This window comes from Pelobates fuscus, chromosome 2 (assembly GCF_036172605.1).
Source record: "Pelobates fuscus isolate aPelFus1 chromosome 2, aPelFus1.pri, whole genome shotgun sequence".
Classification (NCBI taxonomy): domain Eukaryota; kingdom Metazoa; phylum Chordata; class Amphibia; order Anura; family Pelobatidae; genus Pelobates; species Pelobates fuscus.
The window spans coordinates 378,103,296-378,127,631 of NC_086318.1; the positions used below are offsets into that span (position 1 = coordinate 378,103,296).

General features: G+C 44.2%; 1 protein-coding gene across 4 annotated transcripts in view; it reads left to right on the plus strand.

Moving 5' to 3' along the window:
• PAPOLG (poly(A) polymerase gamma) overlaps nucleotides 1-21,958 on the plus strand; it is a 49,283-nt gene extending 27,325 nt beyond the window's left edge. For 2 of the 4 annotated variants that reach the window (XM_063443746.1, XM_063443747.1), the window contains exons 20-21: nucleotides 1,580-1,636; nucleotides 2,052-3,642. In XM_063443746.1, the coding sequence (XP_063299816.1) occupies nucleotides 1,580-1,636; nucleotides 2,052-2,150 (156 nt within the window). In that variant the 3' untranslated portion in view covers nucleotides 2,151-3,642. Of the gene's footprint in view, nucleotides 1-1,579; nucleotides 1,800-2,051; nucleotides 3,643-21,945 lie in introns of those variants that run through there. The other 2 variants (XR_010086629.1, XM_063443749.1) reach the window with 2 other exon arrangements.
• Nucleotides 21,959-24,336: the final 2,378 nt, after the last annotated feature.

Here is a 24,336-nt window from a genome sequence, read left to right on the forward strand (position 1 = left end):
TGCGCATGCCGGCATTGCCACGCATGTGCATTGGGTCTCCCCAGCCGGTGGGCGTGATCAGTCTCGCCCACTGGCCGACGCAATGCAGAGGAGGAGCGGGCAGAGGAGGAGGAAGCAGCGACGAGGGACATCGTCGCTGCCTCAGGTAAGTGACTGAAGGGGTTTTCACCCCTTCAGCAACCGGGGATTGAGGGGTGGGAGGGAGAGGTGACCTGCAGTGCCAGGAAAATGGATTGTTTTCCTGGCACTGGAAAGTCCCTTTAAGAGCTCTGTTATCAGTCATAGCAGACGTGCCCTGGCTTCTGGGGTAGGGTCCGGAGCGTCGTACTCCTGATCTTCTGAGGAGCAGGAAGGCGATCTTCGCGGCGGGCTCTCTGTGCGGCTAAATATGGGCTTAATGCAGCTGATCTCCTGGAGCTCTCAGGGAGTGCGATGGCTGGTAGCTCTGCCCCCCTTCTCAGAAAATTTTAACACACCTTAACGGACAGTCTGTACCTTGTTGGCTTTATGCAGTGTCTCATGGCCCCACAATTCTCACCTGGGGCAGCAATTTTCTGTAGGTTCTTTGTTAGGTGCGCCCTACTTGCTTTCCTTGTCAGAATTTCCTTTGCACAGATCTGGAAGATGGCAATTGGTGTACTGGTGTATTCTCCCTTTGGCTGCACACTGTGTATATTAAGGTTTTGGAATTCTAATAAAGGACAATATTACAAATTTGTCATCACTGCTATGCTTACTCTGAGGGTTAATCCAACTGCGGGTGCCTGTCTCACAGACGGCCGCTAGGCGTGCTTCCACGTTTCTCACTGTGAAAATCACACTGAAATGACACTGGCGTCCATAGTGAAAGCATTGAGTAATGCTTGCCTATGGGGCGGTTTGAATGCGTGCGGATTAAGGTAAGTAGTTGAAAGGGTGCCACGAGTGAGGGGGGAACCTAATAACCCTAGAGTGCCAGGAAAACTAGTTTGTTTTCCTGGCACTATAGTGTTCCTTAAAAGTAATTTACCTTGTTGCCTGTATAAGTGTGTCTGCTTATCTTTGTACACCATGATATTGTCATATTTTAGTTGTATATTTGTATTCTTCCTCTTGTGAATTTTCCTTGAGCCTTCCAACGTGCCAGTGTTCAAAGATTCTGAGAAATTGATTTAATTGTAATTGACAGCCTAACAAAGTACATTTTAAGTTTGTGACCTAAATAATGTACTAGGAAAGCATCGTGGTCAGATCTCTTTACAACACAAACATTTTAAGGTGATTTTCTTGCATCTAGCTTAAATAGGAGAAAACAAAAAATGGCACCATACTTAACTAATGTAAAGCTGTCAGTTTTATTATGGAAGGGCAGGATACAGAAACCAGTTCTCTGAAATGGAAGTCTACAAATACTGCATTTTCCATAATACGCAAATTATTTAGGGGAGACGGGGACTGTCTGCTTGCGTCATTTTTTATTTATTTTTTTTGCATAATGCATTGAATGTATTTTTTTTTTTTCCAACTAAATATTTTTGCTTTGATTATTTTTTTTATTAATTAATTTAAAATGTATTTCATTTCCATTCCTGTTTTGCAGGAGAGAGCTATTGCAGAACCTATGCCTATCCCTACAATAGACCGTGCTAGATCACAGGTACTATCTATGAATTCTTTTTATTTACATTGGTGAATTTCCCTCCTCAATCAACACAAGGTAACTTACGGGTGCACCTTACCTTCCTAAGAACTGTTAAAAAGCCACTCTTTACTCATTTCTGTGTATCAAGGCAAAACCATGGCATAATTGTAGTTTTACTTTTTAAAAAAAAAAATTAGAATGTTAAACTTACAAAAATTATTTGCAAGATTATTTTATTCAATTTGTAGTTGAAGTATTACTTTTTATACAGTTCATAAAAACTTATTGATGAGGCTACAAGTGTGAGCTGCAAAAAGGTGTCTTAATTTATTCTAAAATATTCTATATTTGTTTGCCTTCATACTCTGAAAGTTTTAAGTGATATTATGCATTTTGCGACTAGACCTTTTAATCCTAATTTCTATTATAGCGCCTACCCAGTAAAGAGCTGCCAGATGCTTCTTCTCCAGTGCCAACAAATAATATCCGTGTCATTAAAAACTCTATCAGGCTAACTCTAAACCGGTAACCACAGCGCTACTTCAGGTATAAAATGTCAGGCAATAATAATTCTGCTCACTGTTTGTTTTAGACTGCATGTGTTGCTAGATCTCAACATGTCTACATTTCAAACTTGGTGCTGTATCAATCTTACTGCTGATAATATCCATTTCCTAGAGTATACTCTGCTGATCTAGGAAACATCCAGCTTTTTTTTTTTTTTTTACTTTTGTGTGACTTTATTTGTAAAATCTAAAAAAAAATTTAAAAAACAAAAAAACAAACAAAACCTCTTTATATGGACTTGTGTAATGCTATGAAATGTTCTCATTCATTGTATTTGAAATCTGTTTAAAATTGCAACAAAAAAATCAGTATTTGTGTGTCTAAGTTTTGAAAGTTGTTTGTTATTGTATATTGTAAATTTTTTTTTCCCCCTCTTCTACTTGTATCTTAATGGTAAAGACCAGTGATGGCTAAAATTTGGCATGCCTGCTTTGTATATCCAGGTTCTCACGAGTCTCACAGCCCCAGGGCTTACTGAGCATAGTGGGTAATACGGTGCCACAAAATGCCCATGCCAAACGTTAGCCCTTGATTCAAACACTTTGCTTTAACCTGCCAGCCCTTTCTCAGAATAGATTACCCGACTACAGGTTGGCTTGTCTGTCCTTGGCATGTTTAATGTTGCACACAATTCTGCTATAAACTCGGTGCAACAGTTTTCCTTAAGACCAAGAAAACGTTTATTTAGATGTCTCCTGTGGAGGCTCACAAGAAAATACATTAGTATTACCACAGAGACCCCAATGATCACCCATCCCTTTACGAAGAGTAATTTATGTTAATGTGCTACTTTAAATTTAACATCCCTCCAGTTCGGTGAAAGCCAACTCTGATTTTCAACTGCCCTTCCACCCCCTCCCGTCTTTTTTTTAATATTTGCAAAACTGGAAAAGCATCACCGAAAAAAGATTGGTGTCTACAAAGAAGCTATCTGCACCAAGAAGGTATACAGAAGCAATCCGCTGTCTTTTTTTTTTTTTTTTTTTTTCTTCCCTTTCTATTTTCAATGGCAAAGCCTCTTCTGAAGCATCCGGACATTAAGGGAAATTTTTTTTTTTTTTTTTTTTTTTTTTTTGCCTCTATCCTCTTATGTTTGTATACCCTTGGTGCCCAGCTTCTATTTGTAGTTAAACTTCCATCAACATCAGACAACCATTACAGGATAAGATAAGAATTGAGCGTTCATATGAGCTGAAGCCAAAGGCTTTGACAATCTTTGCTGCATACTATACAAATTGCCTCAGGAATTTACTTACCTCGGCTTATAATTAGTAGTATGTTAATTAGTGCTTCAGTTCTGTTCAGGTTTTACATTACATTCAGAACCTTTGTATAGATCTCAACTGTTGTACTATTCAATGCAGTGTTTTGTAAAATGAATCGTATGTATGCTATTTTTGTATCATGTATAAATTACCACCTTTTTCAAAAAAAGTAATAAACCAATCCTTTTTAATTTTGCTGCTTTTTTTTTTTTTACCCCCAAGTTGACTGGATGTTGTGCATGTTGACTGTTACAACTTGCTTGTGGGAGGGAGGGGCGCGCGGAGTTGGTTGTTAATTTTGTAACCTAACTGGGCAACATTTGAATTGCTGGTTGCCAAGAGAATGTTACCAAAACAAATTTGGCTTTTTGAAGTGGTTTTGGCATATAGATCATGCATCTGCAGTCTCACTCGGTTCTCTATTTAGATGTTCACTTGCTTTGTTTTTATGGTTCTAGCTGCACCTCCCCTGTCTGTGACTTGCACATCTTTCCCACACACTTCCTGTAGAGAGATGTCATTTGTAAACTTCCTATATTTCCCACAAAGTGTATTTTATAATTCTCTCCTGCTCTGTTAATAGCCTGCAGGAGCCCCCTGTTCTGTAAGATTTAATTTGAAAATTAAAAATGTATTTTTTTTTTTTTTTCTTCCTGAAGACTGTCACAGCTAGGGACGTGTTGCTAGAGATCAAACTAGTGATTGAAATTCTAAATGGCTGAGAATTGCGCAGTAAGACTTCAGAGGCACAATAGATACCAGGGATCAGCAACCTATGGCATGCTAGGCTGCCAGATCTTACATATTCAGGTGAGATCTGAGGATCCTCCTGGAGTTTTCCTGATAGATCTTCATAGAACTTCTTCAGATAATTGAATTGCGATTGCTACAATCAGGCACAAGCACTCATGGCATTGCAAATGTGATCACTTTCTCTTAGCACTTGTGAAGTAGGAACAGCGTGGGAGGAGAGTAACCCTCTGAAGCTCCTGCTCTTGCTGTGTACCTAGCTAGTTTAATTTCCCCAGGCAAACCACCCTCCTGCTGGTAGTAAGTATGCATTGGGATGTGTGTCACACTGTGTATTTCTGGCAGTATGAAGGTGGGGGGTGTTGTTCTCATGTGTGGCTATAATGTATTTGTGTCTCTTATTTATCTTTGTCTGGGAGAGTGTATTGAAGACACAGATGCACAAGATTTTTGTACATACAGTCTACATATACCCACTCTTCGCAAAATCATAATTGATAAACCCCCATACACACACCACTCACAATCACACAGGCAGCCCCCTAGACACAGTCCACAAACACACATAGCACACAATACCACAAGCTGTTCATGCACATTGTAAAACCTTCCACATGTGCACAAATACAAACCTACAAAGTAGCATACAGTAACATAAACACAAGTTAAAAAATAAATAAATAAACCACTCAAAGACTTCAAATGACTTCAGTGTCTGCTGAAAGGTTGCCTACCCCTCATCTATACAGCAAAACAGTCTCTCAAGCTAAAGTTGTTTTGGTTATTAGAGTATCCCTTTAAAAGGGGCACTATAGTCACCAGAACAACTACAGCTTATTGTATTTGTTCTGGTGAGGATAGTCATTCCCTTCATGCTTTTTGCAGTAAACACTGTTTTTCAGAGAGGCAGTGTTGACATTACAGCCTAGTGATAACTCCACTGGCCACTACTAAGATGGCTAATAGAGGTGCTTCCTGGGTCAATGCTGCACAATGTGCAGTACTGCAATTCTGTATATCCACACTCTGCATGCAGACACTGAACTTTCCTCCTAGAGATGCATTGATTCAATTAATCTCTATGAGGAGATGCTGATTGGCCAGGGTTGTGTTTGACTTGTGCTGGATCTGCCCCTGATCTGCCTCCTTGACAGTCTCAGCACATCCTATTTGCTCAAATCACCACTTTTGATGTGTGCAGACAGCAGGCATGTCAGAGGCAGCAGCTACATATTTGAATACGTATAGTTTGTGCACATTTGTAGACATGTTTTTTCCTTTCTAATCTTAATTAATAATGTCTTATGTTTTTATCCGAATGAAGGGGCTTCTCCCCATTTATAGTAGTCTTGAAGTGAAACTTCCACTCTGCTGGGTTTCTCTATTTTTTGCTTCTATATTGATCCGTAAGGGTTACCCCCTGTTTGAGATTACTTCAGTAACCATATGTGAGGCTCCTACATATGATTCATATATAGTAGTCACTCATATTAATTTGTCATGTTGTTTTTCAACAACTAAACTGGATCACACCCGGTGCCTGCAACTGCAGCCCCTGCTTTCATAATCTCTTTGCAGGAGAATCTGGTTAGCTACACTGAGCTAAGCAGGGCTGCGTTCATTGACTGAGAGAGTCAACTAAGTGCTCTCAGTCAATGAGTGAGAAACCAGAATGGGTTGCGGGCGCCTGTGCCACATCACGTAAAATTTGTTAAAGATACACTGGGAGGGTGCAAGAGTACTTGTGGCTTCATAACTACTACAGTGGGCTGCAGAGGTTATGGCACTTAGAGTTTTCTTTTAAATACTCAATCACAAGTGTGTTTTTGTTTTATATAACAAACCAAAACAGGATATAAGTGTGGTAGCTGTAATGTATGTGTTTGGCTGTTTATATGATTATTTGAAAAGCGGCAACAAATTCCATAGAGCTTTAACCCCTTAAGGACACATGACCTGTCATGATTTCCTTTTATTCCAGAAGTTTGGTCTTTAAGGGGTTAAAAAAGGAGGATTAACAGACATGCAATTGCAACAAGACAAGCTAGATACACAACAGAGGGTGCTGAGGGCCCTGCTCAAACAAGCTTAAATTCTAGAGGGAGTGGGGTAAAGTGGCTGAAGAGATAAGGGTACGATGTTTTTCATGTACGTGAAGTAGTAGGTTACTAGGATAGTTTACAGTGAAAGGTATGTTTATTAGATGACACAGTTGCAGGAGAGGAAGCGGGGTGTGAGGAGGGAAAGCTATTAACTGTTTCATTTATGTTTTCAAAAAGAGTTGTGAATAATCTTTTGAAGGAACTGAGATTGGGTGAGAGTCTAATGAAGCAGAGAAGGGAGTTCCACAGCCTGGAAGGCATGTCTCAGATGCCCAAGTACAAACAGAGAATAGATGCAGATCTTCGGCAGCGTGTAGGGACCTGGATGGGACATGCTTGTGTATCAGTGAGGACCGGTAGGTAGTATAGTGTAGAGATTTGTAAGCATGCACCAGAATTTAAGTCCTATATCTTACAGGAAGCCAATGAAAGGACTGCAATAGTGGGGAGACATGGGCAGACAGGAAGATGAGCCTTGCACTTCATACATTATATTATAGACTGTAACAGGGCCAACTAGGAACGAGTTTAAGAAAATGAGCAGGTATCCAGTTGGAAATGGCAGAGAGCCAGTTTGACACAAGTCAAAAGGGACGACGAGAGATCAGGAGTAGACAGATATATTTGCGCGTCATCCACATAGAAATATCAGAAGCCAAAAGAGCTGATGAGTTTGCCAAAGGAGGGTGTATAGATCGAGAACAATAGTGGACTAAGGATAGAACCTAGGGGAACACTGACAGAGAGGGGTTGCGGAGGAGAGAAATGGCCAGAAAAAGTAACACTGAAAGAGGCCAGGGGAGAGGGTAGGAGGAGAACCAGGAACGTGCAGAATCTCCTAGACCGAAGTTACAGAGGATTAGATAGAAGTTGTTGATGATAAAAAGCAGCAGAAAGGTCAAGGAAAATTAGGACAGAGTAGGAACCATTGGATTTAACAGCAAGTCGATACAACTAGCGTACACAACTCTCTCCAGGATCTTGAAAGCAAACGGTAGTATCAAGATAGGGCAGTAGTTGGATGGGAAATTAGGGTTAGGGCTTTTTTAGAATTGGGGTGATGGTTGTGTACTTAAAGGGTGCAGCAAATATGCCAGAGGAAAGGGAGAGTTTGAATATTTTAGTGCGGGGCAGAGCCACAGAAGGAGACAGAGTGACATGTGAGGGTGTAGGATTACGGGAACAAGTGGTGGGGCTAGAGGACTAAAACAGAGCAGAAACCTTTTCAGGTGACTCTCAAAGTGAGCATGTTGGTTCAATGCTCTTCCAGGGCAGACCATGCAGAGCTCTGCTGAAGAGCTCAACATGAGAAAAAGGCCATGTATTTGTTCTGCACAGCGCAAGTAAAATTTATAACATGCTTGCGTTGTTTGCTTCAAACTTGTCTCCATAAATGGGATACCAGGAGACAAAAATGCCAGGGAAGAGTACTGTGCATGTGTTTGGGGCCTGCTTATGGTATTGCCTGTGTGTAGAGTGAGCTGATTGTGGTGTGATATTGTGTAAATAGGTCGGTTTCAGTCATGTTGTGTTTGTGGTGTAATGTAAGTGTGTGTGTGTGTGTGTATATAGGGGATATAGCGAGGGTGTGCATATGGGCTGTAGTGTGTGTTTTAGGGAATATAGTATGCGTTTGCTTACAAGGAATCTAGTGTGTATGTCAAATGTAGTGTGTGTTTTAAGGACCCAGAGTGTGTATAAGGGATCGTGTGTGTAGAGGATTCAGAGTGTATATAGGGATCCAGTGTGTGTAGATCAAGCATGTCAAACTTGCGGCCCAGCGAGCCGTGTGTACATGCTGGTGCCTACTCTAACACTTACCCGGCTGTGGAGGAAGCAGGACGCTGGCGGCCAGCAAGGGTAGCTCTGTGTTCCACTTCCTCACTGCTCCCTCGTGCGCGCTGACTGAAGTTAAGCCTGGCGCTGGAACATAATGTCATATTCCGGCTCCCGGCATGACTAAACCGCGCACGGGAGCAGGAAGGACCCAGGGAGATGCTCCACATAGCGTGCTGCTATCCCTGGGGGTCCTAGTGGTGAGTGGTGAGCTTGTGGGGCTAGAGTTCATGCCTAGATTAGCCATGGCAACGCTCCGGACCTCACGAGAGGAACCCTGCAGAGATGGAAAATAGAGCTCCTTCGGGTCCTCTCCTGTCTTCGTCTCTCCCCCACCGACGGCCGCAGGCAACTGCCTGTGAGCCGGTGAGGGATATCTTTGATCTCCCCACTGGCCCCTCATGGAACACAGCGGAGCCGGCGCTCGGATAGTGCGGACCCTGTATGGAATGGCGGGGGAGATCCTGTGACCTTCCCTGCCAGCCTCAGCCCATGGTTATCGCAGCCCAATGGCCATAGAACAGAGGAGGGTGTTGGGTTGGTGGAAATATAGGCAGGGTAGGAGAGAGATTAGAGAACTCTTTCCTGATCACGGAAATCTCTGAAGTGCGTTGTGAAGTTTGTTGTGGTCAAGTTCATAGGTGGAGGAGGAGCAGCAACAGGGCAAAGAAGAGAGTTAACAGTGTGAAAGATGTTTGGGTTCTCAGGTAGAGAGTAGGAAGAGGCTGTTGAATTCGTTTTCCTTTGCAGAGGAAAGAGCGTAACATAATTTTATAGTGGAGGAAGTCAGATGCAGAATAAGACTTCTTCCAGCCGTGTTCAGCATTTTTGGAGGTAACAGGTCAGTTTATTGTGCCAGGGTTGTAGCTGGGGTCACTTACAATGTTTAAATATAGGGGGTGCCATAATATCCAGTTGAGTAGAGGGAGGATGCAGAGGTAGAGCTGGTGATGATTGCGATGTGTAAAAGGAGAGTTGGGAGGTTGGTGGAGAATTGCTGTAGGTCAAGACAGCAGAGGTTTCTATTAGATTGGTGTGCCAAGTGTGTTGTGATATGGGTACAGGGTATGCCAATGTCACCGGGTAGTCAGATAGAGGGATAGGAACATTATAGAGATTAGAGGCAGTACAGAGATTGGTGAAGATGAGATCAAGAGTGTTTCCCACTGTATGAGTTATTGAGTTAGACCATTGCGAGAGGCTGAAGGAGAAGGTTATAGAAAGTAATTGAGAGGCACCACAGCTGTTGATTAGGATAATAAAGTGCCCAAGGATAAAAGCAGGGGTGCTAGAGGCGAGGAAGTGGCATAGCCAGGAAACTAAGTCTTTGGTGAATGTGCTAAAATGGCCGTGGGGGGGGGGATATGAATAATGGCAATTCTTAAAGCAGTGGGTAAATAAACTGATAGTGTGAATTTCAAAGGAAGGAAAAGATAAGGCAGGGAGAATTGGTTAAAAGGTGCATTAGTAACAGTTGTCAAGTCTGGGCATGTGGAAGAATTGTAGGCAATCAAAATATAAAGAAGCAGGAGTAGTGCGATCAGAGGAGATCAGCCAGGTCTCAGTGAGAGAATTTGAAATAAAGAGAGATCGTGTATTGCTGTTGATTTCAGATTACTGCAGACAAAGCAGGCTTTCTACAGTACACTGAACATTGGCAGATGATTAGAAATTTCAAGGTACTGAGATGAGATTCATATGGTTTCTTGTTGGCTTAGTGTGAGCAGAAGAGGTAAAGGGTCCGGGGTTGGGAGAGAACATCACCAGCTGCTAGAAGCAGGATGACAGGAGGTGAGAGTCGGTTTTATAAGGATGGGGTCTGGGATGAGATCGTTTGGCAATAGGAGAGAGCGAGCTCTATAAAGATTAACTCGGTTATTTGTTAGAGTGAGAATTGTTGGGAACTTTAGGTGAATCAAAACTGAATTTAAAATTTTAGACTAAAATAGTCTAAATGGGTGGCAGTCTGAGGGGCGAGTCTTGGTTTCATGCCAAAAGATTGCTGCCTGACTGCATTGTGTAAATGAAAAGTTTGGTGATGGCGAACTAATGGTACGGGGCCATTTTTGAGGGGTTGGGCTAAGTCCCTTACTTTCAGTAAAGGAAAATAGTAATGTGTCAGCAGACCAAGACATTTTGGACAATGTTATGCTTCTAATTTTGTGGGAACAGTTTGGGCAAGGCATTTTTTTTTCCCCAGCACGACTGGGCCCCAGTGCACAAAGCAAGGTCCATAAAGACATGGTTGGATGAGTTTTGTGTGGAAGAACTTTACTTGCTGGCACAGAGCCCTGACCTCAACCCAGTCGAATATCTGTTGGATGAACTGGAAAGTAGATTGTAAGCCAGGCCTTCTCATCCAAAATGAGTGCTTGACCTCACAAATACTCTATTGGGTGAATGGGCAGAATTTCCCACATAAACACTGAAATCATGTTGAAAGCCTTCCCAGAACAGTGGAAACTGTTATAGCTGCAAAGGGAGCAGCAACTACATATTACGATCTATGTATTTAGAATGCAATGTCATAAAATGCCCTGTGTTTAAATATGTTTGCCCGTATAGTGTATGTGTTATTACTAATACTTGTAAAATATAGATTACAAAGTGCTAACACTGTTGGACAGAGTACCAGTAGAGGGTGCTGCAGTCAACTGAAATCATGACTGCTTAAGAAACGTTTTGAAATGTTCCCAAGATTGCTCCTTCATTCATTACCATGAATCCCTGATTCTGTGCAAATTCCTCATGAACATATTATATACATAAATAGGGGATGATCTGCTAAGCCAATAACAAACAAAAACATAGCATATAACTGTATATGAATAAACCACAAGTGTTGAACATATTAACCCTCTGTGGCTTTTAGTACGTAATGTGCAGTGGTAAATCTCTTGGCTCATACTTAAATACTCACAGAGGATGATTGGTTTACTAATGCATTTTCTCACTCTTTATGTCATCCGATGACTTAAAAGACAATTGTCACCTCAAAATTCTATACACTGGTCAGCCACAGCAGTAAAATCACCTGCCTAATATTGTGTAGGTCCCCCTTTTGCTGCCAAAGCAGCGTTGATACATTACGGCATGGACTCCACAAGACCTCTGAGCGTGTCCCTTGGTATCTGGCACCAATACATTAGCAGTAGATCATTTAAGTGCTGCAAATTGCGAGGTGGACCCTCCATGGATCGGATTGAGATCTGAGGAATCTGCCAGCCAAGACAACACCTTGAACTCTTTGTCATGATCCTCAAACCATTCTTGAACAATTTTTGCAGTGTGGCAGGGTGCATTAACCTGCTGAAAGAGGCCACTACCATCAGGGAACACCATTGCTATAAGGGAGTATACATGGTCTACAACAAACTCTAGGTAGGTGGTACTTGTCAATGCAGTGGCGGATCCGGGGGGGGGGGGGCATGTATGCCCCCCATACACACACACACACACACACATTGCCCCTGCCCCCCATACACACACGCATTGCCCCTGCCCCCCATATACACACACACATTGCCCCTGCCCCCCATATACACACACATTGCCCCTGCCCCCCATACACACACACATTGCCCCTGCCCCCCCCATACACACACACATTGCCCCTGCCCCCCATACACACACACACACACACACACACATTGCCCCTGCCCCCCATATACACACACATTGCCCACACATTGCTCCCGAGATCAGGCTCTGGATCCGCCACTGTGTCAATGTCCACATGAATGCCAAGACCCAAGGTTCCCCATCAGAACTTTGCCCAGAGCATAACACTGCCTTTTTCCTACAGTGCATCCTGCTGCAATCACTTCCCCAGGTAAATGACACATGCACCTGGCCATCCACCTGATCTAAAAGAAAATGGCAACTGTGTGTTCTGACACCTTTCTATCAAAGCCAGTATTAAGTTTTTCAGCAATTTGAGCTACAATAGCTCTTCTGTGTGATCGGACCATATGAGCTGGCCTTCATTTCTCACATGGAACAATGAGCCTTGGGCGCCCATGACCCTGACACTAGGTTCACCAGCAGTCCTTACTTTCATTTCATTCCTGCCTTATATATCCTGCCCCTTGACAGGTACCATTGTAACAATATACTCATCCCTACCTTTAGTATATGACAGGATACTTCAGCCATATACATACACCTTGGGTAAGACAGTGTTTGAAAAATGAAAGTCTCTATGGTCTTCCTTATTCAGTGCAGGGAGTGAAACAGGGCATATCATAGAGACTGTCAGTTTTCAAACATTGTCTGACCTAAGGTGCACGTATGTGGCTGTCAGATCCTGTCATATACTAAAGGCAGGGCCATCTTTAACGAGGGGCAAACGGGACAGCTAGCCTGGCCCAGTTTCTCCTGGGGGGCCCAAGGCAGGTGCCCGTGGGACCCGCTGCCATCATCAATTTTTTTTCCATCCTCTGAATCCCACCGGGTGGCCCATGCACTTAGGGCCACCCTGTGGGCTTGTATCAGCAGGGACCCGGTCGGGCACTGTCGCCCTTTAACACCGTGACCAGGCTCCTTGCTTTCTGGCACCGGCTTGGAGGAATTGACAGCCGCAAAGGCACCCTCCAACAAAAGGTGAGAAACTGGAGGGTTTAAAAATGTACATTTTAGATGTGTGTGGCAGTATGTCTATCTGTGTGTGTGTGTGTGTCCGTATGTCTGTCAGTGTTTGTATCTGTATGTGTCAGTATTTCTGTCAGTGTATGTGAATGTACGTGGGTGTCAGTGTGTCTGTCAGTGTATGTGCCTGTGTATGTGTGTCAGTATGTCGATCAGTGTATGTGTCTGTGTGTTTGTGTCAGTATTGATACCGGAGAAACTGACGGAAGCCAAGCACAGAGAGATGGACACAGGTTTCTTCAGGAAGGAAGAGATTCTTTATTCGGTTCACCAATCGGGACTCAGAGGGACTAATGTCACCGAAAACAGCATAGATCTGAGCACTGAATACATAGAGTACATTCCTTATATAGCACTGTAGCTCCTCCCATAATTAGCTACGCCCACGCATACCCTTAACCTATTCAATGAATAGAGTCTAAACTCATCCATCCGGTCTAACCACGTGGCTCATCTGAAACAAAGGAGAGGGACGCGTAATTCCAGTTTCTACATTCCTGCACATGCTCAGTACAATGATGACAGTATCTTAGCTCCGTGTAACTAACTAACTGATACTACAAACACATGTACATACATATGCCTTGTGGCAATCTTAGCCTGCTAAACTTGTATTTTACTGGAATTACATCACATTCCCCCCTTTGATGCTTCTGTTATTTCATAATTCCAGATGCATCACTTAATCATAGTTTGCATATACCTCAGGTTGCTATGAACCAGACCAGACTTTTCTATGATGTGAATCCCTCAACACTCCTCTTCCTGCATTGGTTCTCCCTGATTTAAAGCCTCATATTTATATATGGCCATTATCTGTGCTGCAGCCTTCCTCTCTGCTATATTTTCTATCAGGCTCTGCACAGACCTAACTATTAAAGGAGTAAGACATGGCAGGAGTAGACACAACATTAAAATCAGTATGACTCCGCCTACCAATGCCTTAAGCCCTCCAAACTGCTCATACCAGTTACCAAACCAACTACTTGGATTATACCCTTTCCATACCTGAGTAGGCACATGCGCTAGTTTAACCATATGGCTAGTAAGCTCAGCTATTGCTTGCCCTTCGTCATCTATTTGAAGACGGCAATTGCTCAGGTTAAACTTCCCACATACACCTCCCTCTACTGCCAATAGGTAATCCAAGGCTAACCTATTTTGGTACACTGCTGTCCTCATCCTGGTATTATGCTTAGCTAGATTGAGCGCTTGTGAGGTCTCATTAGTAATTATCTCAACCACCGCCTGTAACCTTATAATGCGGTTGAGCATATATATTGGGGTCCTATATCCGAAAGTACCAAATTGGCATATCTTGCAAACGGGTTAGATGGTTCTGAGACATTTGAAGCCGACCACCAAGTTGTATTCTTTGTATCATCATCATAAGCTTTTTGCCCTAGACAAGTTAATTCTCCTACAGAAGTATTAAACATTATTCCTTTCCTTGCTATGCAAACATAACCTATGATGGAGGTTTTTAATCTCCACTCAGATTTACCTCTAACACTCATCTGATAATCGGCTTGTGTAGATATTAATTGTTCAACTGCCTCAGAACCGGACATTACCTCCTTTGCTTCCCAAGGCCATTGGTCTCCCATGTTAGTACCTCCACACACATAGCAGTTGGTTACATTAAGACTACCAGCAATACTCTCAGCTAAATCTATAAACAGGTTTTTAGCGTTATGGGGAATCTTATTATCTACACTCATCTCTTCATAAAAAGAATGGAATACCTGATGAGTTTGGGATGATACGGTATCGGTCTCTATCCCTATAAACAATATTGTACCAGGGTCTAAACCCGTCCCATATATTTGAAACCCAAATAAGTTACCATATCTATCTAGGAATTGGTCAGGATTATTTATAGGAATATGGATTGGGTTGCATTCCATAGACTTACAGTATGGGTTGGTAGGCAACTTAGTAACAATCATATCCTTGTCTGCTGTCTGTCCCCAAGTTGCCCACCCCACACAAGACCAATATGAGCAAAAGTTATATTCCCTATCTGGGCATCTCGGACTTACATACTTGTTTTTACTACTGGGACAAATATATTTATCATTAGACCCATACGTTCTCTCCCACTTAAGATCCCCACATACATTCCACGTCTTTCTACCACTTGATATCGCTTTACATGCATCAAATAGCAGAACACCCGAAGAATGTACGGTTTCTAACTCAGTTTTATTTATTAGGGTCCCCTGAGGATCTCCATTCCTGAGGGTCAACCAAATTGTACGGGGTTGATACTCCGGACTGAAGCACTTAGGTTCTCCTACTCCTAAATGGCATACACTATACTCTATATTTAAGTATCTACACCTAGACACATCACCTTTACACTCATATTGCGAATGCCAAATTAGGGTCTGGGAAATATGATTACCTGTTCTTGTAGTCTTAATGCAAACCTCACAGCTAGGAATGTCGGTACCTCTACCTTCCTGAATATAAAAAGACATATAAATAAACATTATCATTAGCACATCTTTCGTCGGCTGCATCCTCAATCTTCGTCCGTGCGATGGCACCTCAGCTTCCAGGATGTAAGGGCTGCAGGGAATGGAGTTCTGCTCGTCTTCACAGGGGTCCCCTCGAGACTTTCCTGGCTTTTAATAAAACGTTGGTGAGCGGACAGGCATTATTATGGCCGTCTAAACACTCACTTACCAATCTCTGAAACAACAATAATTGTAATCCACAAGGTTTCCTCGTCACTCCGACTGAGTCGTGCGCTTTAACCGGATCTTGCAGGGATTCTCTGGATCTGTTGTAGCTTGCCAAGAATCTACTGCTGCTGGTTTAACCCTGGAGTGATGAATCCACGGAGTCACTTCGGCCACTTTTATTGCGTATGAACTTATCCAGATACGATTGAATATTCTTCTTAGCCTTCTGCGGGATATGATATTGCCGTAGGCTCACTGGATAAACCCCAAGTTTTAGTTCAATTCGAATGGGTGGAATATTGCGGGCCAGTCCTGGTGGGTTGTTCTCTGCCCAAACTTCTGGTATGTTGAATAAGGATTCATCACTCTTAGGGTTTTGGCTAGTCAACGCTGTATAAAGTCGCCACTCTTCTTCCTTTGGTACAGATAATGTCATAATACCTGAAGGTCCATTAAACTTTAAAGATGTTGTTCCATTTGGTAGGAACGTTATCTGCGCTTGTAGTTTGGATAGCAAATCACGTCCCAGCAATTGGACTGGACATTCAGGCATATAAAGGAATTGATGTTTTACTACGTGGCCTCCCAATGCACATTGTCGACTTTTAAGAACCGGTTTTGCAGCACTTCTTCCAGTTGCTCCTATTACGGTGATAGTTCTTCCAGATGGAGGAGCAACCAGATCAGTCACCCCCGAATGTTCAGCACCAGTATCAATCATGAATGCACTCCTTTTTCCCCCTATTGATACTTCGACCATAGGCTCCGCTCGGCCAAGGGGGATGGAGCCCGGTCGGTATCAATAGTCTTCCATGACCGTGTCAGCCAATCCTACAAAGTCCCTATCTTCTCTATTGCGGGACCTTTGCGCTGCGGGATAATATCTGTCTTCTCTAACACTACCTCTGTTATTACCATTACTCCCTCCGGGACCTCCTCTACCTCTCGCTCTACCTCTAAAGTTTCCATATCCTGCCCTGGGTTGGTCTCTCTCATACTGCTCCCTTTTTGGACACTCGCTTCTCCAATGCCCTTCTTCTCTACAGTATGCACACTGATTCCTACTCAGGGGTTCTCTATTCCACTTACTGTCGCCTCTATCTGGTCCCCGTCTGTCTACACCTGCGATCGCTACCGCTAGCATGTCCGCCTTTTTACGCATCTTGCGCTCTTCCTCTTTCTTATTCTCTGATTCCCTATTCATGTAAACTTTATTAGCTACCTCCATTAGTTGGGTGATGGACATTCCTACAAACCCTTCTAACTTTTGTATCTTGCGCTTAATATCTCCGTAGGCTTGGCTGACAAAGGCAGAGTTTACCATTCGGGAATTCTCAGGGGCTTCCGGATTAAAGGGGGTATACAAACGGTATGCCTCCAATAATCGGTCATAAAAGACACTGGGCGGTTCATCACTTTTCTGTAACACCTCAGCCGTCTTAGACATATTTATAGCTTTCTTCCCTCCGGCTTTCATGCCAGCAATTATAGCGTCTCTGTAGGCTTTTAAATGAACCATGTCTGCGCCATTAACATCCCATTCGGGATCAGAATTAGGATAATGAGTTGCGGCCCATGCTACTGGATTAGCTTGATTTAATGTACGGGCTTCTTCTTCCAGTGCTTTAATGGCCGCTTGGTTTATCCTAGTCCTCTCCTCGTTGTTAAACAATGTCATTAGTAATTGCTGGCAATCAGCCCAAGTAGGATTATGCGTCTGGACTATCGAGGTGAACAGGTCGGTCATGGCTTGTGGTTTGTCAGTATACGAGGAATTATGGGTTTTCCAATTCAAGAGATCGGTAGTTGTGAATGGGACATATACGAAGACTGAGTCAGCATACACCATTTGACCTACATCATTAAGGTATGCTGACCCGGGAGTCAAACGAAGTGGCATCTGATAATGTTTAGGTTTTTGGGTACCGGTCAGTTGTCAGGTTAGTACAGGGCTTTGTTGAGGGGCGTCGGTTAGGGGTTCCAGTCGAGGGGTAGTAAGGCATGGGGATGTAGAAGCTTTATTGTGGGGAAGGTCGGTGAATAGAATATTCCGAGCCGGGCTAGAGGAAGCCTGACCGGAAGCTTGAAATGGTGCCAAATCAGGATATGCAGTTTTAACAGGGGTTGGTACCGGAAGGGGAGGTTTAGTAATGAGGGGGATGGATTCTGAGCTAGAGGAGGAAGCAGATGGGGACAACGGGGAAAGGGGTGTAGAACTTCCTGTATCACTTCCCCTTGAGGAGAAGTAAGGGGGCGGCATAGGGATCTCGGACTCAGGGGGCGTGTCCAAAATGGGCGTAACCATGGCCCTAGTGGACAAACGAGTCCTGGCCACCATGAGGCGACATTGCTCCTCGTGGCATATTCGGATCCACCTTGGCGAGTCGTTTACGGCCTGCCTCCAACAATCAATGTATGGAAACTGTCCGTAAAGTTCAGGCCTACCTGATACAGCCACGTGTACACGGCCATGCGGCAACCAAAGTAGGCCATTCCCTAGTACATAATGTATTCAAACGTACAGAAGACATTTTAACCCCAAAATCACATTTTGTAAATCCCTTTTTAAAATTCTTTAACATGCATCCTAAGGGATCCAAAATCGTCGAGTCCGACGCGCCCATACTTAGCAATGGAACGTCGTTTCCAACGAATACTATACACGCACTCTATTCAACGGTCACACCCGTTCCCTCGGCAACAGCACCACGTGTGGCGAAACCGACCTCGCCACGTGTCCTTGGAGGGGGCTGCTTGCCCGCCTCTTGCCTTTGGACTATGGCCCTGCAGGTTAAACTGTTTATTTTCCCTGCAGAAAGGCTTATTCGTGTGATCGGAGTGCCATTCATCTAATAATGTGCAGTCAGATCAAAGCTATCTGGGGATATGTAGAAATGTGTGTTTTATGTACTAAATGTATCAGTATGTAATTTTATGTTTTTTACTGTCTTTTTGTCTGCCATGTGGGTAATGGAGTTTGGCTCTGTCTTTGGAGATAATTAGATTCCTTCTCCAATTATCTCCAGGGCAGAAGGGAGGAAGCCAGGATGCATTGTGGGGATGTTTTACTTTTACAGTTTGAGCCAGGGGGAACAAAAGATACTTTTACGGGGGGGCGGGGCCAGGCCGCCGAGCGAGATGGTCGCATGTCAGACCAGCTCCCGAAATTTACAACGAAAGAACAAGCAATCAGTTTATTTTGGCATAAAAAGTTGACAAAAATCAGTGAAACACATCGGGTGGAGAGTACCGGACCCAGGGTGAGGCTGGCCCGACCGGTTTCAGTCCCCTGGGGGATTGTCAGGGTACCTGAGGCCTCTACCTCTAAGGGAGGTAGAGACTTGGTGGTTTATCCGTCCAGGCGAGCTGTTTCCTCCGTTCCTCGCGGTTCATCCAGCCACTTAAACACCGGCCGCGAGGAATCCACGTCCTTTTCTAGCAGGACGCTCAATACGTGACGTCATGACGCTATCACGAGCGACCTGCCACTCAAGTGTCCGATATCCAATCGGCACTTGTCAGAGGCGTGCTTACCATCCGGAGCCAGGGTATTTAAGCTTACTTCTCTCTTCAGCTCATTGCCCTGTCGTGGTTCTAGCTTGTCTAGTCACTCAGTGCTCTGGTATTCTAGTTTGCTCTATTTGGTTTTGACTCGGCTTGTTGTACTTCCCTGCTTCTCTGTTCTCCCTTGACCCGGCTTGTCTCTCGCTCATCTGTCTTCTCGTTCCCTCGACCTCGGCTTGTCTCTGACTATTCTCTATTACTCTCGGTACGTTAGTCCGGCCATTCTAAGGCCCGGTATACGTACCTTTCCACTCTTTGTACTCTGCGTGTTGGATCCCTGTCCCGATCCTGACATTACGACAGGGCCAATGGATCCTGCAGGTACAAACAGTCAGCTTGGTTCTTCTGATCCCAGGTTTGACGCCATGGAACATAGGATGGATCAGATGGCATTAGCACTACAGGCACTTTTGTCTCGTGCTAGTAACCCACCTGAGGAGACACGTACTCCTTCTATTTCTCCTGCAGTCTCAGGTCTAGAGGTAGCCACTGTAGGTGCTTCTTCCCGTATTACCCCACCAGTACGCTATGGCGGGTCACCGGAGAAGTGCCGTGGTTTTCTGAACCAGATTAGCATCCATTTCGAATTACAACCCCGCTCTTATCCTACAGATAGAGCGAAGGTTGGATTTGTTATTACTTTACTCATTGAGAAAGCTCTGAGATGGGCCAATCCTTTATGGGAGAATGATAATCCACTAGTCTATAATTATAATGCCTTTGTAGCTGCGTTTAGAAGAACTTTTGACCCTCCTGGTAGAAAGGTCAATGCAGCTAGATTACTGTTGCGCCTTAGACAGGACAATCGAACACTTGTAGACTATGCACTAGAGTTCAGGTCCTTGGCGGCAGAAGTTAAGTGGAACGAACAGGCTTATATAGATGTGTTTCTGAATGGGTTATCAGATGTAATTCTTGACGAGGTCGCTACTAGAGAACTCCCTGAGAATTTGGAGGATTTAATTTCTTTTATATCTCGTATTGATGAACGCATAAGAGAGAGGCAGAACACTCGAGATAGGAACCGTAGACCCTCCTTTAAACTAGCGCCTACCTTTCAAAATTCTGAGTTCGAGGACTTACGTATTTCTGAACCTATGCAGATAGGCAGTACTCATCTCACAGAGAGAGAGAGACAGTACAGAAGAAGGGAGGGTTTATGTATGTATTGTGGAGTCAGAGGACATTTACGCCTAAATTGTCCTAATCGTTCGGGAAACGCTCGCACCTAAGTTTCTCTAGAGGACAGGCCTTGGGTGTTTCTACTTTGTCCTCTATTCACAACTACAAAGAGTTCAGGCTTCTGTTACCCGTTTCTTTGAGGTGGGAGAAGGGAGTAGTAAAGACTATGGCACTAATCGATTCTGGAGCTGCTGAGAGCTTTATAGATCAGGGTTTTGTTGCCAAGCATGCTATCCCATCCCAGTTAAAAGAGACACCACTGGCTGTTGAGGCCATCGATGGTAGACCGTTACTTGAGCCTGTTATTTTCCATGAGACCATACCGATTAACTTAACTGTTGGCATCCTACATAAAGAGGATATATCCTTAATGCTCATTTCTTCTCCGTCTATTCCCATAGTCCTGGGGTACTCCTGGTTGAGGAGACACAACCCTATTATTAATTGGGAGTCTGGGGAGATAGTTTCGTGGGGAAAGAATTGTCAAGAAAAATGCTTGCGGAAGGTCTTACCTCTCGGATTAACTAACACATCGACTACCTCTGACAATCCTACAGAGACACAAATTCCGCCTCAGTATCTAGATTTAAAGGCAGTATTTGACAAAAAGAAAGCCGATACCTTACCCCCACACAGGTCCTTTGATTGCAAAATTAACCTACTCCCTGGTACCATGCCTCCCAGAGGTCATGTATACCCATTATCTACTAAAGAGAACTCAGTTCTAGAGGAGTATATTCACGAGAATTTAGACAAGGGATTCATCAGGAGGTCCTCCTCCCCTGCCGGGGCTGGATTTTTTTTTGTTAAAAAGAAAGATGGTTCTTTGAGACCTTGTATTGATTATCGAGGCTTGAATAAGATAACCATTAAAAATGCCTACCCGATTCCCTTGATCACCGAACTCTTCGATCGTTTGAAGGGCTCTACAATTTTCACCAAGTTAGACCTCAGAGGGGCATATAACTTGGTGAGAATCCAGCAGGGACATGAGTGGATGACGGCATTCAATACTCGATATGGTCACTATGAATATACTGTTATGCCTTTTGGGTTATGCAATGCGCCAGCTGTATTCCAGGATCTGATAAATGAGGTTCTTAGGGAATTTCAGCAAGATTGCGTCATTGTATACCTAGATGATATACTCATTCATTCTAGTGAGATTGAGACTCATCACAAGCAAGTCAGGAGGGTTTTGCACAAGCTTCTCCAGCATGGCTTGTACTGCAAGTTGGAGAAATGTAGCTTTGATCAAACCCAGGTAACCTTTCTCGGCTATGTGATCTCTGGGGAGGGATTTAAGATGGATCCGGATAAGCTCCAATCCATTCTAGAGTGGCCTTTACCCAAAGGTCTTAAAGCCGTACAGAGATTTATTGGTTTTTCTAATTATTATAGGCGCTTTATTAAGGGCTATTCTTCCATTATCGCACCTATCACTAATATGACCAAACAGGGGGCTGATACTAAGAATTGGACTACTGAAGCTCTCCTTGCGTTCAAAACCCTCAAGGAGCTTTTCGCTTCCGCTCCAATTTTAGTTCACCCCGACACTTCTCTGCCTTTTCTACTTGAGGTAGACGCATCAGAGACTGGTTTAGGTGCTGTTCTATCTCAAAGGTTGGGGGTTGATAAACCATTACATCCATGTGGATTTTTCTCTAAAAAATTGACCGGTACTGAAAGCAGATATGACATTGGTGACAGAGAATTACTAGCGGTTATCAAGGCTTTGAAAGAGTGGAGACATTTATTGGAAGGTACATTACATCCTGTTACCATTCTAACTGACCACAAAAATTTGTCTTATATCGGAGAGGCTAAGCGGTTGTCCTCCAGGCAGGCTCGTTGGTCGTTGTTTCTTACCCATTTCAATTACGTTCTGACTTACAGACCTGGGTCAAAGAATTCTAAAGCCGATGCGCTATCTCGCCAATATGAGCCCTCTGCTTCAGTTGAACCACTTATGTCCTCCATTGTACCCAAATGCAATATTATTGCTAATACCAGTCTCAAAATTCATTCTCCGCTACTTGACCAGATCTTGAAGTCACAACATCTAGCTCCCGGAAACACTCCTGAGGGAAGAAACTTTGTTCCTCCTGAACTTCAACTGGAGCTCTTACAATGTTTTCACGAAAGTAAAATAGCTGGTCATCCTGGTATTCGCAAGACATACTCTTTGATATCCAAGGATTTCTGGTGGTCTTCACTGCGAAAAGATATTGAGGAGTTCGTCGCAGCTTGTGAAACTTGTGCCAAGACTAAACTACCTCATGCATCTCCATGTGGCCTGTTACACCCCTTGGACATTCCTGAGAAACCTTGGTCCTGTTTATCCATAGACTTTATCGTTGATTTGCCTGCTTCCAAGAGACAGACTGTTATTCTCACGGTGGTGGATAGATTTACTAAGATGGCCCATTTCGTGCCATTACCTAAACTTCCGACTTCTCCTGAATTGGCGGAGATTTTTGCAAGAGAGGTTTTTCGCCTACATGGGATTCCTTCGGAGATTGTCTCTGATAGAGGCTCTCAATTTGTCTCACGTTTCTGGAGATCCTTTTGTTCTCAAATGGGCATCAAATTGAACTTCTCCTCGGCCTATCACCCTCAGTCTAACGGAGCTGCTGAACGTACCAATCAAAAGATCGAACAGTATCTGCGTTGCTTTGTTTCCGAACACCAGGACGATTGGGTCGGTCTGATTCCTTGGGCGGAGTTCGCACACAATAACCTTGTTTGCGATTCAACTCGCTCTAGCCCTTTCTTCATGAACTATGGCTTTCATCCTTCGATTTTTCCTTCGGTTTCCTCTTCTCAGGGGATACCGTCGGTTGATGATCATGTCGCCAACCTGAAGAAATTATGGGATCAGACTCGGCAAATTCTGTTACATAGTTCCTCGTTGTTCAAGAAACACGCTGACAAGCATAGAAGAGCGGCTCCTGTTTTTGTTCCTGGGGATAGGGTATGGTTAAGTACTAAGAACATTCGACTAAAAGTTCCATCTATGAAATTTGCTCCTCGCTACATAGGTCCTTACAGGGTTCTCACTCGTATCAATCCGGTTGCGTATCGCCTTGCTCTGCCACCTGCCTTACGCATTCCTAACTCTTTTCATGTCTCCTTGTTGAAACCTCTTATTTGCAACAAATTCTCCTCTAAGGTCTCCTCGCCTCGTCCTGTTCAGGTGGAGGGTCGGGAGGAGTACGAGGTCAGCTCCATCGTTGATTCCAGAATTTCAAGGGGAAAATTGCAATATCTGGTCAACTGGAGGGGATATGGTCCTGAGGAGAGGAGTTGGGTACCTCAGGAGGACGTTCATGCTTCTCGCCTTCGCAGAGCATTTCACCTCCGCTTCCCATCTCGCCCCGGTTCCTTCCGCCCGGTGGGCGTATCTGAGAGGGGGGGTACTGTCAGGGTACCTGAGGCCTCTACCTCTAAGGGAGGTAGAGACTTGGTGGTTTATCCGTCCAGGCGAGCTGTTTCCTCCGTTCCTCGCGGTTCATCCAGCCACTTAAACACCGGCCGCGAGGAATCCACGTCCTTTTCTAGCAGGACGCTCAATACGTGACGTCATGACGCTATCACGAGCGACCTGCCACTCAAGTGTCCGATATCCAATCGGCACTTGTCAGAGGCGTGCTTACCATCCGGAGCCAGGGTATTTAAGCTTACTTCTCTCTTCAGCTCATTGCCCTGTCGTGGTTCTAGCTTGTCTAGTCACTCAGTGCTCTGGTATTCTAGTTTGCTCTATTTGGTTTTGACTCGGCTTGTTGTACTTCCCTGCTTCTCTGTTCTCCCTTGACCCGGCTTGTCTCTCGCTCATCTGTCTTCTCGTTCCCTCGACCTCGGCTTGTCTCTGACTATTCTCTATTACTCTCGGTACGTTAGTCCGGCCATTCTAAGGCCCGGTATACGTACCTTTCCACTCTTTGTACTCTGCGTGTTGGATCCCTGTCCCGATCCTGACAGGGATGAATCCTCACTGGCCTCAACGAGGCCTACTCCGGCGGTGAGTGGGGCAGACGGTCGCTGCCCCGCTATCCTGCTCATCGGTGCTCAGACAGGAGCCAGACCCGTGGAGCTGTGGCCCCGTTCCCCCC